Here is a 13,346-nt window from a genome sequence, read left to right on the forward strand (position 1 = left end):
CTGTATTCTCTATAGATTGATCCACTGTAATACATCAGTGCTTCACCATTTTAGGAGTAGAGAACAAAACTCAGTACTCTCCGTCACTGAAGAAATCCATTGGTTACATATCTTTTTATTACCCCATTAGTTCTCCTCTCACAGTCAGATTAGACACTGTTTTTCTGTCTTCATGGCATTTTTGGCTAGTTTTGCACTTAAACTGTGTTTCCAAAGATGGTAACAATCGTACACTTCTTCTCTGGAAGAATTTTGCATTTTGATACCAGCATTTCATAACACATAGAAGTAATCTTCAACTGTAATGCTTTCTTAGTGATAATGGCAAACTATTACATTCAATATGAAGTCTATTAAAAGCCTTCATACAAGTATATGCAACTGTAAATTTTTCTTCCTGAGTGGGACTGAAAAGAATGCAGAAGACAAAGTACTGTCTTCTTCCCAACAAGTGGAAAGAATAGTCTAATTATAGAAGGAAAATTTCCCTTCTCCCTTCTTTTTCAGTTGTAAATATTTGTATTTATTGCTTTTATTGTATATTCCTGTTATTTTTATGACTATTATTTCAATTTTTAGACAGTCTCATTCACTCCAAGTCTTCTTGAACAGACAGAGGAACTTGGGTGGTACAAAGAGCTTCTAAAACTACCTTATATGGCTGGGTAGTCTGCAGACATGAGCCAGAGGGTGCCCTTGCGGAACACTGCTCTGTCTCTGGCACAGGGAGTGCCACGACAAGGAATGGAAACAGGGATGAGTGCAGAGCTCCCCCACTGCAGGGAATCTAGGGTGCACTGAAGGTTGCCAGAAAGGTCAAGAAGATGTTCAAGTTGTAACGGGGACCTGACCAGCACCTGGAACACCCCAACAGGGGCTTGTGGACACTCTCAGCGTGTCTAGAGGGGTACTCCAAACAGTTCAACCCAATCAACACACAAAAAATAAACTACATTGAAACCAAGTGTGGATACTCTCTAAATATGTCTTAGACCTAAGGCTGAGAAAGAATATCCAGGTGGTAGTTACTATGTACTATTTTACACCTTGACTTGCCCACTACCCCTGTAGGCACGCTGTCTGTATACTGTACTTAGAAAGCCACTGCAATGAGTTTTGTGTCATTTTTTTCTTGTTTGTATTACAGGTGCTGGAGTCACACACGTTAGCTTACCAGCATGGTATAACACAGTCCTGTTAGTTGCTATTTGCAAAACAGATTATTAAAAATAAGGGTAGGTGAAATAACCAAATTATGCAAAAGAGAAGGGAAACTTACAGGCCTGCCAGTTGGGCCCGTTATGCCTTCTTGACCAACAGGGCCAATATATCCCTGTAAACAAGCAAAGAATTTATTAGTCCACTATGTTTTCAAAATGAAGAAAAATCCTCATGACTTGTCCTAGTTTAAAGTTGCTCAGCACACAGCCCTGGCAAATATCCAAAAGATCATGGTGATATTCTCTTTCTGAATATTGAGTACACATTGCTACAAAAATCAGCAAGGTAATTATTTTAATAATTAGTAATAGTTTTTCTTGGAAAGCCCACACACATTCTTTTATGTGAAAGTTGATGCCCTAAAACCAGTGGGAACTTAAGTACTCTCATTACCAAAGACCACATATTTATTGACCTACAATCAACTATATCTTGGAACTATATTACTGCCCACAAGTCCTCTTGTGTGGCTGCCGCTAAGTGCTGCTGAAATGTTACTTTCCTGTTCCATTTCACTTAGAGCAAACTGCTCACTTCCAGTGTTTATCTTGTATAGGAATGTTTAGAAAAAGAAAGTAGTTAGAAGAACAGGCCCCTAAAGCTGCTGCTCTGCATCTGGTTAACTGAACTGATACAGTTCTGTGATGGCAATGGCAGCAGTGAGAGAAGAACATTTTGTAGTAAGGCCTTCCATGCTGCAACCTTTCCCTCTTTATCACTTGATGCTGTAAACTGGATGCACACTCCCCAATATTACAAAATGCTGAAGATGCTTCCACATTTTTGGTGAGTTGCAAAGTAGAATGTCATGAAGAAGGTGTCATGAAGAATGAGCTAATGCAGGTTAGTAACCTTATAGATAAAAATAAAATATTTATTAAAAAGAAAAGACTACCTATTAATCAATAACGCCTGAGCACCACTTTGTCTTACTGCAGGCAAAGTTTGACCCTTTTTTCTTTTGCTGTAGGACAGGGTTATACAATCAGTATTGTTGCCAGTAAGAAGAAAATGTTCAACCCCAATAGACAAAGATATGACAGCGATAAGGCTACTTGTGTAGATTAAATTATACTAGGAGAGCCACACTTTGTCAGCAGAGCTTGCATTTTTCCTTCAAGATTAAGTGCCCAGCTCTGCTTGTGTATCTGTACACATGCTGCAACCAGAGCAGTGTTGCAGTACAAGGGACGGGCTTCTACTGGAGTCATAGTCTCAGAGAGAAAGGTTCGGTTAGAGGGTTCTGGCCTTGTTAATAAGAAAAAAGATGATTTCCTAAATTAAAAACATGTGCCACTTGCAAGTCATCCTGACAATGCCCTTCATGGAGTGAAACACTTACAACTTGGCCTGTCGGACCTTTGGGGCCCAGAATTCCAACCAAGCCAATGTCCCCTCCAGGACCCTGAAAATGCAAAGGAACAGTTTAATCAGACATGGACATCAGCTATCCACTTGCTTCAATCTCTTGTAATCAGTGAAAGTAAGATAATTTCTAAGAGCAGTAACAGTGAAAATACCAAGTGCACTGACCCAAAATGTTCATCCTTGGAGATGGAGTACCCAGTTCTGCCTACAATGTTCCAACAGTTCAGATAGATTTTGAACAACTTATTGTTAAAGCTGATTAATTGTATGCTTTCCTAATGTTCTCACTCTGTAAAAGGCTTAAGATCTAACAAAAAAGAATGAGCACATACTTTTGGACCTGGGAATCCTTGAAACCCCATTAAACCTTGATCTCCATCTTCTCCCTGTAATAGGAGCAGGCATCCTTACTATTATTTCATGTTGGTAACTCTTGGACTACTTGTTTTGCATCAACAGCTGTGATTACATACAGTCTGTCCTTTCAGCCCAATGTCTCCTGCTGGTCCTTGATCACCTTGTGATCCTGGAAGGCCTCTTTTGCCTCGCTTCCCTGGATGACCCAGAAGCCCTTTCTCACCCTGTCAATAGGAAGATAATATATCCTTTATTACAATTAAGACAGTTATAAATGTAAAGATAGGTTTCCTGGCAGAAGTGTGGAATGTGCTTTCTCTCTAAGAAATAGACCTACTCCATTCACTTTATTTCCATCAGCAATGCTTTCAATAATTATACATTCACTAAAATGCAAATGTGACTTGACTGTTCCTTGACTTGGAAACATGCAAAAACCATACATGTTGGATCATTTCCAGCATGGTATCTCCCAGTGCAAGCAAAATTCACAAAACAAAATACAGAACAGGCAGGTTAGAAGTAAATTTAAAAAGTAATCCTCTGAGCAAGGCATAGTATAGTTGTGGAACTCCTTGCTGTTAGACTAAGAGTTTACAGCAATTCAAATGGAAACTAGACAATTCATGCAAGAGAAATACTCTGAGGACAACGAGATACACGGAAACCATGTCTAGCTCAGGAGGTTACTGAACTGCAATTAAGGCTGTGAATATACACCTTTCATGCTTCCTTTGCGCTTACACTCTTTCCTATGTATTATCTTTCTGCTCTAACAGACTTTTGGCCTCAGTATGTCGACTCTTAATGTTTATTTTGCACTATGTGTAACAGCTTTCCATCACCTCATCTATTCCAAGCAGGAACTACCTCCTATGGCTCATTGTTGAGACAAAGGCGTCTCCAGACTGGGAGCACTGGCAATAAACACTACAAATAGCGAATGCAGTTTATACTAAAATATTTCAACAAAAAGGTAACAAAGACAGTATTTCTGCCCCCAAGTTTTCACATTTTAAAAAACTGCTTACCAATAAAATCTCACAGTGCACTGCAAATCATGATTTTAGATGAAAAATCCTATTCTAAATGGAGAAAATTATCTGCAATGTTTCCACTCTTTGCTTCTTTTACCACTGAAATGAGTCTAATTGATATGAGGATATGCTTATGTCAGGTACCTGGAACCGCCTGGAAACCAGAGCACTCTCGGATTTCTTTTTCTGACAGTGTTGAACAAGAACAATTTAAGTCCTCTGATAAATGGATATCCCAGACATGCTTGTTAGCCCCCAAACTTGGGACTTATGCTTGAAATGACAGTACTTCTCTGCTAATAGATTGCTTAGATGTTCAAATCATCCAAACTGTTCTAGTAGTTACAGGAGTTTAAAAAGAAAAGTCAGGAAACATTTGGCCCTAAAGCTTTGAGTGAATAAATACAAAGTGTTTTGAATGGCTTCTGGAGTTGGGAACAGCATCCAGATGGATGGGACCTCTGTTTTCAAATTATAGTTTATAGAAAGAACGTCAGCAGAACTTGCAGTCTTACCCTTCAAATAAGTTTTGATATCAATTACTCATATGATTAACAGTAGCACAGTGTTTCCACAATCACTGGATGCAGTATGAAGACTAAGCAGTATCAGTAATACTGTACTTAAAACAAGATCCCATGTGTGTACCTTTAGTCCAGGTGCTCCCATGGGCCCTGGCATGCCTGGCAATCCCTTGGGACCTCGAGCTCCAGGATAACCTGCCAGACCTGGCAAGCCTGAGTTTCCTTTATTACCCTTAAGAAATTGAAAATAATTGATTACAAGCAGAATAGCCAAACTTGTTTTTTCATTGTATGCTATAACAGGCACATAATATAAAACCAATCAAAGCCACTTAATGCTTTCTGTGTATGTGGACACACATTGACAGTACAACAAAAATATATGGGAAGACAATGATCAGCAGTATCATCTGAATTTCTGCTAATATTCCAAAAGCAAAACGCTATCATACTTAGCAACAAAGCTACATGTGCTTTAACTGTGGGGTGGATCGACGTTTCTGAGGAGTCAAGTTGTTATAGTTTAACAAGTCACTGACTGTCAGCAAAACAAATGCTACCCATGCCACAGCCCATTGCAGTTGTTCAGTTCAGTGCTCGTCTTAAACCTTGTTCTGTCCTACCCTAAACATATCCTGATGTAATTTGTATGGGATCACCTACCTAGACCTTCTGAGAACATTCAAGAGTATCAGCTGCCTCTTTGGGCTTATGCAAGGCATCTTCCCTATTAGCACCCTCCTAAAGAGGAACAGTTGCCCAGTTGGATCACCAGCTTAGGTACCAGTGATCTAGAAATACTAAGTAATCTTCTGTCCACAGTAATTGTGCATTCAAGTATATATGGAAGCACTCATGGGTATACCAGTGACTGCTTTTACCTCCCACAGGGAATTATACAGAATAGTTTCTGTGATACCTAAAATTTTTCCCAGACCCGAAAATTTGCATGTTCAGATTAATAGCCTTTAGCGCTGATCCCTATTTAATTCTTTTCTAACTCTGTTTTGAAATATGCAGGAAGAGAGCACTAATCTCCGTTAATTATAGAAGATGACTCCTTGAGATGGTTGCTGGATGAGTGTTGCGTGATGTCTGAGCTTGTCATAAGGAGCTCCTTACGATGAAAAGAAGATGCTGAATTCATTCATGACAGGTGGGCTGAAGATATAGTTGAGATTCACAGTAGTCATACTTTCAGGAAGAAGGAACTCCACATCAAGAAACAAAATGAGACTACCTTCCCACAGAAGCATGCAAAATTCAACATGCTTATTTATAAATGTCAGACATATTGATAATACTAGTATGATTGTGTACACTCTTGTCAGGATTCACATACAATAACTTTGCCACATGAAGAAAGATCAGAACATTTGTTATGAAAACATATGAGAACATCAGACTATAAACAAAAGCAACTATTTTTAATGGAAAAAGCTGTTACTGAGTACATGGAGTTAAGCCAATTTTGACATGTTAAAAAATACAAAATGGAAATCTGCTACCATCCAAATGAATATTTCTGTGATGTCATTTAGTAGAAATATATACATACATATAGATATTTATCTTCTTTCTTATTTCATGTGACATTCCGTTAAGCATTCATAGAAATAAAAGCGTTATATGAAACAGGATTTTTATATTAAATGTGATTTTCAGGGCTTTTGAATATAGTACCGTGGTTCATAGCCTGATGGACTGATAAACTTACATAGCAAAAGTTCTGTTCTTTTTATCCATTGTGGCAAAAATCAGTTACAAGCCTCTCCTTATTACAAATTATAATGCTACTATATATTTTTAATATGGAGTAATGGAGTCTTTTTTAATATGAAGGATGACATTTTGAGTGGAAAGGCAAAAATGTAAGAATTCTTTGGGGTAATACTCCTAAATCCAGCTCCAACTAATTTTAAGTACTTGGAAGAGGTTCAGTAGGACATTGCCTGAAACTGAAGAGGCTCGAATAAGGTACAACTGCCCCCTACGGGTAGCTTGTTTAATTTCCTCTTTGTTCAACCAGATAGGAAATTTATACTTGTAACAGCGCCTCATTCGGCACCTTGGTTAATTCCTAACACAAAATCTAACTTGGCATCCTTTCATAACAATTACTGGTCTGTCTAACTAGAACTACTGAGAAATACCATACTTGAAATCAAAGTGATCAGACTTTCAACAGTGAGAACAACTATAGGAATTTTCTCCCTCTTCTCTGAAGTGAATAGGCAAAGAGCTTCGTCACTGCTCCCAGAAGCAGCAGGTCACCACCCTTGGCCCACAGCAAAGAACAGACATACAAAAAACCTGTTTCCAAGAATGCTTCCGGGTACCTCAGACACCTAATACTCTTTTACACTGGGCAAAGCTTTAGAATCGCTTAGGTTGAGAGACATAGGTTACAGTTCAAAGACAATAAGGAAAACATGGGATTATCTCAGAGTCTGAGAGGAAACAGCCTCAGTTGGGGTCTATGGCTTGTTTTCAGGAACAGAACTGTGAAGCCTCTCCAATTAAGAAAGCACTTTCACTTAGTTGTAGTTACTACTAACATATGCTAATGAAATAGTTCTCACAGTACACTTATGCTAACTTTAGAATCCGACTAGAATATCAGGAGCAAAAGAGAAAGAAAACAAAAGAATTGGTCTAATTTTCAAGATACTCAAGGAACTGAGAATGGTTCCTTCTGTTTAAATACCCTACCCTTAGAAAATCTGTAATGCAAAATGACATGAAGAGAGGCAATGTGGAAAGCAACTTACCTTAGGGCCAGGCTTCCCTGACAGCCCAGGCTTGCCAGGGTTCCCAGGAATGCCTTCTGGTCCAGGGTACCCAACTGCTCCTTTCTGCCCTGCTGGGCCTGGTTTTCCCTTGAAACAAATCCACATCAAACATAGCACCATCAGCTCTCTTCATTTTCACCATCAGAGAACTAGATTTCAGTCACAATATTTCCTAAACCCTACATAACAACAGACCCAGTGACACAAATGAATACTTGTAGAGGGAGCTCTGAGTTAGGATGTTTGGTTTAAAATGGTGTTGGCTTAACCTTAGACTTCTTGTGTTGTGGGATCTGAGCAACTTCAGCTGAAACCATGGGGCTGACCCCTCTGTGTGCCAGGCCTGGAAGATGGTTAAGAGTGTTGATTTTTAAACTGAAGCAAGGAAACCTGATAAAGTCATCTATTTAACCCTGTAAAAAGCTCAACTGTATACCTTTTCAGCTTTCCTTTTACTAGATACTCTGTACTGTACATTTGCAAATATACACTGTTGAAATTTGAACATATCAAAAATACATACAAACTTCTAATAAGGCAAGTTTGTGCTAACTGTTGCTATACTTGCACAAAAAAGTTTCATGTCACATCCACCAGAGGAACGGTGATTTTTTCTTCACAGTTATTTCCCTTTAGACTGAAATACACTATCTTAAGGGGCTTGGAGTTCTGCAATTACCTCTGTATGAATGCATTTCTCAGAAATTTTAAATATGCTAAGTACAACACATCTTGTTTGAAAAAGCGTGGTTAACAACAGCTGTATAGAATGTAAGAAGCTTGCCATCTTAATCTTTTTTCTAACTTCTGGTTGCTGAAGTATCTTGCACTTGGGATGTGCTTTGACACTTCCTCAAGTTCTAGTCTACTGTCTTCTCCACGCTTCACCATATGTCTTGCCTTTTCCTCTTTTCCTTTGTCTGCTGAATGTACACTTTCTGCAGTCCTCCAGAGGAAAGAGCCAAGTATTTACAGAAGACACACAGTTCCTTGTCATCAAAAGGCCCTTGCACTTTGCCCAGCAGGTACAAGCTCTATGAAGCAGCTGCATTTCTCTGGTTACTGACAATGTTTTGATGCGAGGTAGTTATTTACATTGTATTTATTTATTTATTGTATTTATTGTTATTTATATTGTTATTTATGTATTTATTGTTATTTATATTGTAAAAGTTATTTACAATATGGGCTTGTGTGGTACTATTTATTAGGGGACCAAAATAGCCTTGATGCATTTTGTTCTTGGTTATGTTTACAGAACACCTACTGCTTCCTGCTCTGTCTTCTCCCTCATGGAGACAGGGATGCAAGTTAGCTTCTCTACAGTAACTCAAGAAAGAACATAAAAAATTTCAGCTCAGGGCAAGTGAGTGAAAGAAGTAAACCTGAAGGGATCTGCCAGCCATATCCATCCTGAACGTATGGATCCACGCTTCTGCCGACTGCAGCTGTTCAAAGAACTGATGGGAGCCAGGAGTGAACAGTAGTACAGCTCTGTGCAATATAATGTGATAACTTGCACATGGACTACAAGCCACAGGCAAAAATGATCTAATTAAGTAACTTTACAAGCAGGAAGCACCTTGTTGTTATATTAGCTGCACTTCACTTCCATGTGCTGAATAACTGAGCATAATTCAGTATAATTTAACATAACTTAAAAAATTATTCTTATTTTCACAGGGGTTCCTTTACACTTCCTGGATAGTAAGAAGGTTCTTTAGAGTGAACCTAAGACTTTCTGGTACCACTGGCATGACTCTATTTTGGTTTTATTAGTTGTTATTTTCTCTGTTTTATAACCTGAAGATAGACTGTAGAATTTTGTTACTTACAGAAATTCCAGGTTTGCCTGCCTGACCCGTTGCTCCTTTCTTCCCTGTGGGTCCCTAAAAGTTACAAATACTTGTGAACCGACAAATGTCTTAAACTCAGTCCCCTAAGAAGAGCTGAGAATTGTTCCCCTCTAGTACACATGTTCACATTGCCTGGCTTTGGACCAGATTATTTTCATTTCAGGAGACAGGAGAAAGTTTTTCAAGTAAAAGTGAATACATTTTTGGTAGAATTGTATATTTTTCCCTTTCCCAAATTGGTATAGTGCAGTTTTCAGAATTTTTTCAACAACAATAGGCATAAGAAGTTTTTCACTATGAATCTGGCAATTTCTCCTCTATTGGCCACACCTCTGTAAGTAAGTATGCTTTTACAGCACTTCCCATGCCTTTTAAAAAGGGAAGTCATGAAAAGTAGGCAATGTAGATGCACTGAGTGTATGTGGAAAAGAATACTAGAAAACAATAGTGTCACATATAGGAACATTCTTTTTATCCAAGATGTACACAACATAAAATTTTCTTAAAACCAGACTTTTTTTTGTCTTGACTGATCTAGAAATCTGTAGTCTTAGAAAACTGAGTGATAATGATAGCAGGTAACATTCTCATAAGTCGTTTAGTGACACAGGAGGCCAAGCACCAAGGAAGAAAAGCTCAGAATAGGTCAAAAGCATCTCAGACAATTTGTTTATAGGATATTCTTCACAGAATATAAAGATCTATGTCATGAATTTTATCCTACCTCTAAAAGATGCAACCATTTGGACAGCAGGCACAAGAATAACAGTTGTTAGCACAAATCAAGTAGAAAAAAGCTTCCAAGATTTTCTGGATTAATTATTTTAAATGCTGTTCTTAAAGCAAAAGCGATGCTAAACTACTATGCTGCAATATTACATAACATGCAATAAAGTGAAAAAGCTAAGGTCATTGTAAAAGTAAATGTTTTATAATTAATGCAAATATGATAAAAACAGCAAAATTTTGTTCTATTCATTAATTTAATGCCTTTTTGTTAAGAAAGACATAAAAAAAGGTCCACAATCAGAACTGGAATGTGTATATTCAAAGAACTTTATATTGCTTTTATTAACATTTCTGAATGCATATAAAGTAAACCCAGATGATTCAGCATTGCAGTTTATGGGATTGGCTTTGCAAGGCTTGCTATAGCAGCACCAGTCATGCCACTGGAGTTAAGACTCTATGAATGTTTTCACTATTAACATTTTTGTGTAAACCTTTAGGCTCTTAAGGGTCCAGGTTGGATATTGGTTCCATATTTGCAAATAGTAGTTTTAATCTGAGGGGCATTTGCAACACAAAGAAAACATTCTCCAAGGGAAAGACAAAGGAATGACTGATTTTATCCTGTGCTGTGAGTAGTTTGTCAAAGGCAGCATATCTAAGTGCATGGCTAGAGTACATGCTGACAATGTCTTTGCATCATGTTTCCTTTCTGTTCCTAAATGTCCTAATTTTCTAATCTACTACAGATTCTAGTATTTACCTAGACAATTTTGAAACTCTAATGGAGTTGCACTATGGAACCCCTCAGACATATCTCATTTAAGTTGCAATGGCAATTGGTATTGTAAGAAATCCTTTACTGTAAATCTTTTTAAATCTCAAAAGCCAATGAAATTCACCCCATGGGAGAATATAAAATACTTTTGGCAATTTTCAACACACCACCAAGATGAACTATTATTTCTAAAGTAAAAGATGTAGTCTTTGATCTTTTTCATTACTTGCTCTGTCATTATTCCTCTACCATTCTGTAGCAAATTCCTTAACTTCCAGGACTGTGGACCTGGTGCAGTGCAGTACCAGAAGGCTAATTTACAGATCAGAGCAGTAAAATCCTGGATGTCTTCCAGAGCTAGTTTGCCACAAGGAACTCCATTTAGGGGTGTAATTGAATATTATTCAAATGTTTCCAAAACAGCCTCTCATAATGCTTTATATTACTCCAAAGTAAAACCACTTACCTATCAAATAACACATATTTACTATCCTAGATCATTATGCAATTTTCCATTCTATATTTTTATTGTCCCTGCAGGTATGAAAAAGAAACCCAAACACTGAGTTTTAGCCTTATATAACCGTTTTCCAGTGATAGTCAGTGAACAGTAAAAACATACGAACTCCAAATAAGTGCAGTTTTGCTTTACATTTTTCTACTTACTTCAGAACCTCTTTCTCCTTTTGGTCCTTGCTCTCCCAATTCACCTGGCTCTCCCTTTGGAAAGAACATATATTAAATAAATAAAAAGAATCATTTAAATGTAGAAGAAAACACATTTTCAACAGCCAATAGAGAAATCTCACTTGTTTGAAACACTTACTGGAGGCCCCTGCTGTCCAATAGGTCCTCTAAGCCCTGGAAGACCTATATGACCCTGGGAGGCAGAAAATATAACATTGCAATACAAGTAACTCAGGATGGCATGTTCAGTGAGCTATAGATTTCCTTGTAAAGCCCATCTTGGGAGGTATTGGGTGGCCGCAGATTCACTGATGTGACCTAAATAAAGTAGGCTTAGCTCTCCTGAGATCAGACCTTAGGGAGCTTTTCTTTAAATTCTCTACTCCAAACTGCAAGTGGGAATTACATATTGTTTAAACATTTCTGCACTTCTGTAAGCATAGATTGTATTCAGTTCATTGATTTATTACTATGTCTATCTTTATTATCTGTGTAACTTAAACAGGATATTCCGTGTCAAGGACTGTCTCTCTTGTATTTCAGCAAACAAACTGCATCAGTGATTAGCATGAGTTACCATACAACTTCTACATGCTGAAAGACTGAATACAATTCATGAGTAATTATTAGGATTAAGTTTACAACGAAATAGTGCTTAAATTTCAGAGAAAAATGTTAATTCATTCAATATTCCAGAATCACAGAATTGTTTAGCAAGAGGTATTACCTGATAGCCCTCATCACCAGGTTCTCCTCTATCTCCACGTTCACCACTAGGACCCTAGAGAGAAAAATAAAGAGCAAAATATAACAGCTGAACTGAAATAATGCTGCAGTGAAGTACAAAAAGAAAGCTGGGATTTCTCTCAAAACAGACTAACAGACGAGACGGAACTGAGGATTACAAACATTAAAGTTGGCTTGTCTAAAGGAACAAACACAATTTTTTCCTAAATAAAATGCATTGCGGTCAGACAGGAGCCACTGTCTAAAATTTTTTGTAACTGAAGACTAGAAGCTAGAAGATGGATCTTACATGGACATAAATAAAAAAGGAGTATTGACCTCAGTAGAACTTCTCCAGGTTTATACCTGTATATGTATGATATCTGAATTTAAAATCTCCATGAATAAATGAAGAGACTTTGTTTTCAAGACATGGGAGGAAAACTCGCTTATGGTTTCTGTAAGACAAAATTGGGTTGTTCTCTGAAATGCCTTGCTGTACTCAGAATCTGCTTTAAGTGCATCCTAATAAAAAGGCAATTTCAATCCCTGAGCGTGCCTCACACATATGAGAACTGCACAGGAGCAGAGGGAATAACATGATTTTTGTGAGTCATGTGGTTCTTCCTGCTATATTCATACACCTCAGTAGCTCTACTTTAGGGAAAGGCCCTACTCCAGTCCCACAAGAAATGGGATTTTTCCCCAGAATTTTAACTCTCATTGCTGCAAATGGACCAAATCTCAGTCAAAGGAAAAATGATGGGATAGAAAATCATGCCCATAGAAAGTAAGAATGGCCAAGACTTTCCAAAAGACATCCAGCCAATCATTAGATGAAATAGTAAGGGACTGCTTTTTTCCCACCTGTCTTAAGTAAAGGCACATAATGAAAAGTTGGCCAGGCATCACTAACTGGCATGTGTCTTTACAGTTCACAAATGAATAGATTAGCCATTTCTAGTGCATATCCACCAACAGATACTATTATGCAACTGCTTGTATACTCTCCAAGGTTTCAGCAGCCTCACGGCATGTTTCCTAGAGGCAATCTACAAGGTGGAAGGGCCCTGCTTGCAACATTTAAGCAGTCAGCATTCTAGAGCCAGTTCGGCTACAACAGAATTGGCTGAAGTCTCTTCTCTCATGCATTACCATAATATAAGAACCTAGTCCTGACTCTGTCTTCAGTTACATCAGGGTCTTATAGTCTTGCCTTTTGAGGAGGTGAGGTGTAAATATTAAGGTTAATCTGAAGAGAAGTAGACTGT

General features: G+C 37.9%; 1 protein-coding gene across 5 annotated transcripts in view; it reads right to left on the minus strand.

Moving 5' to 3' along the window:
- Nucleotides 1-13,346, minus strand: part of COL24A1 (collagen type XXIV alpha 1 chain) — a 151,896-nt gene that overhangs the window by 13,895 nt on the left and 124,655 nt on the right. For 4 of the 5 annotated variants that reach the window (XM_049809387.1, XM_049809386.1, XM_049809385.1 and 1 more), the window contains 10 exons: nucleotides 12,077-12,130; nucleotides 11,489-11,542; nucleotides 11,329-11,382; nucleotides 9,135-9,188; nucleotides 7,279-7,386; nucleotides 4,632-4,739; nucleotides 3,063-3,170; nucleotides 2,922-2,975; nucleotides 2,564-2,626; nucleotides 1,280-1,333 (listed from right to left, as the gene is read on the minus strand). In XM_049809387.1, the coding sequence (XP_049665344.1) occupies nucleotides 1,280-1,333; nucleotides 2,564-2,626; nucleotides 2,922-2,975; nucleotides 3,063-3,170; nucleotides 4,632-4,739; nucleotides 7,279-7,386; nucleotides 9,135-9,188; nucleotides 11,329-11,382; nucleotides 11,489-11,542; nucleotides 12,077-12,130 (711 nt within the window). Of the gene's footprint in view, nucleotides 1-1,279; nucleotides 1,334-2,563; nucleotides 2,627-2,921; nucleotides 2,976-3,062; nucleotides 3,171-4,631; nucleotides 4,740-7,278; nucleotides 7,387-9,134; nucleotides 9,189-11,328; nucleotides 11,383-11,488; nucleotides 11,543-12,076; nucleotides 12,131-13,346 lie in introns of those variants that run through there. The other variant, XR_007507118.1, reaches the window with a different exon arrangement.

This window comes from Accipiter gentilis, chromosome 8 (assembly GCF_929443795.1).
Source record: "Accipiter gentilis chromosome 8, bAccGen1.1, whole genome shotgun sequence".
Taxonomy (NCBI): domain Eukaryota; kingdom Metazoa; phylum Chordata; class Aves; order Accipitriformes; family Accipitridae; genus Astur; species Astur gentilis.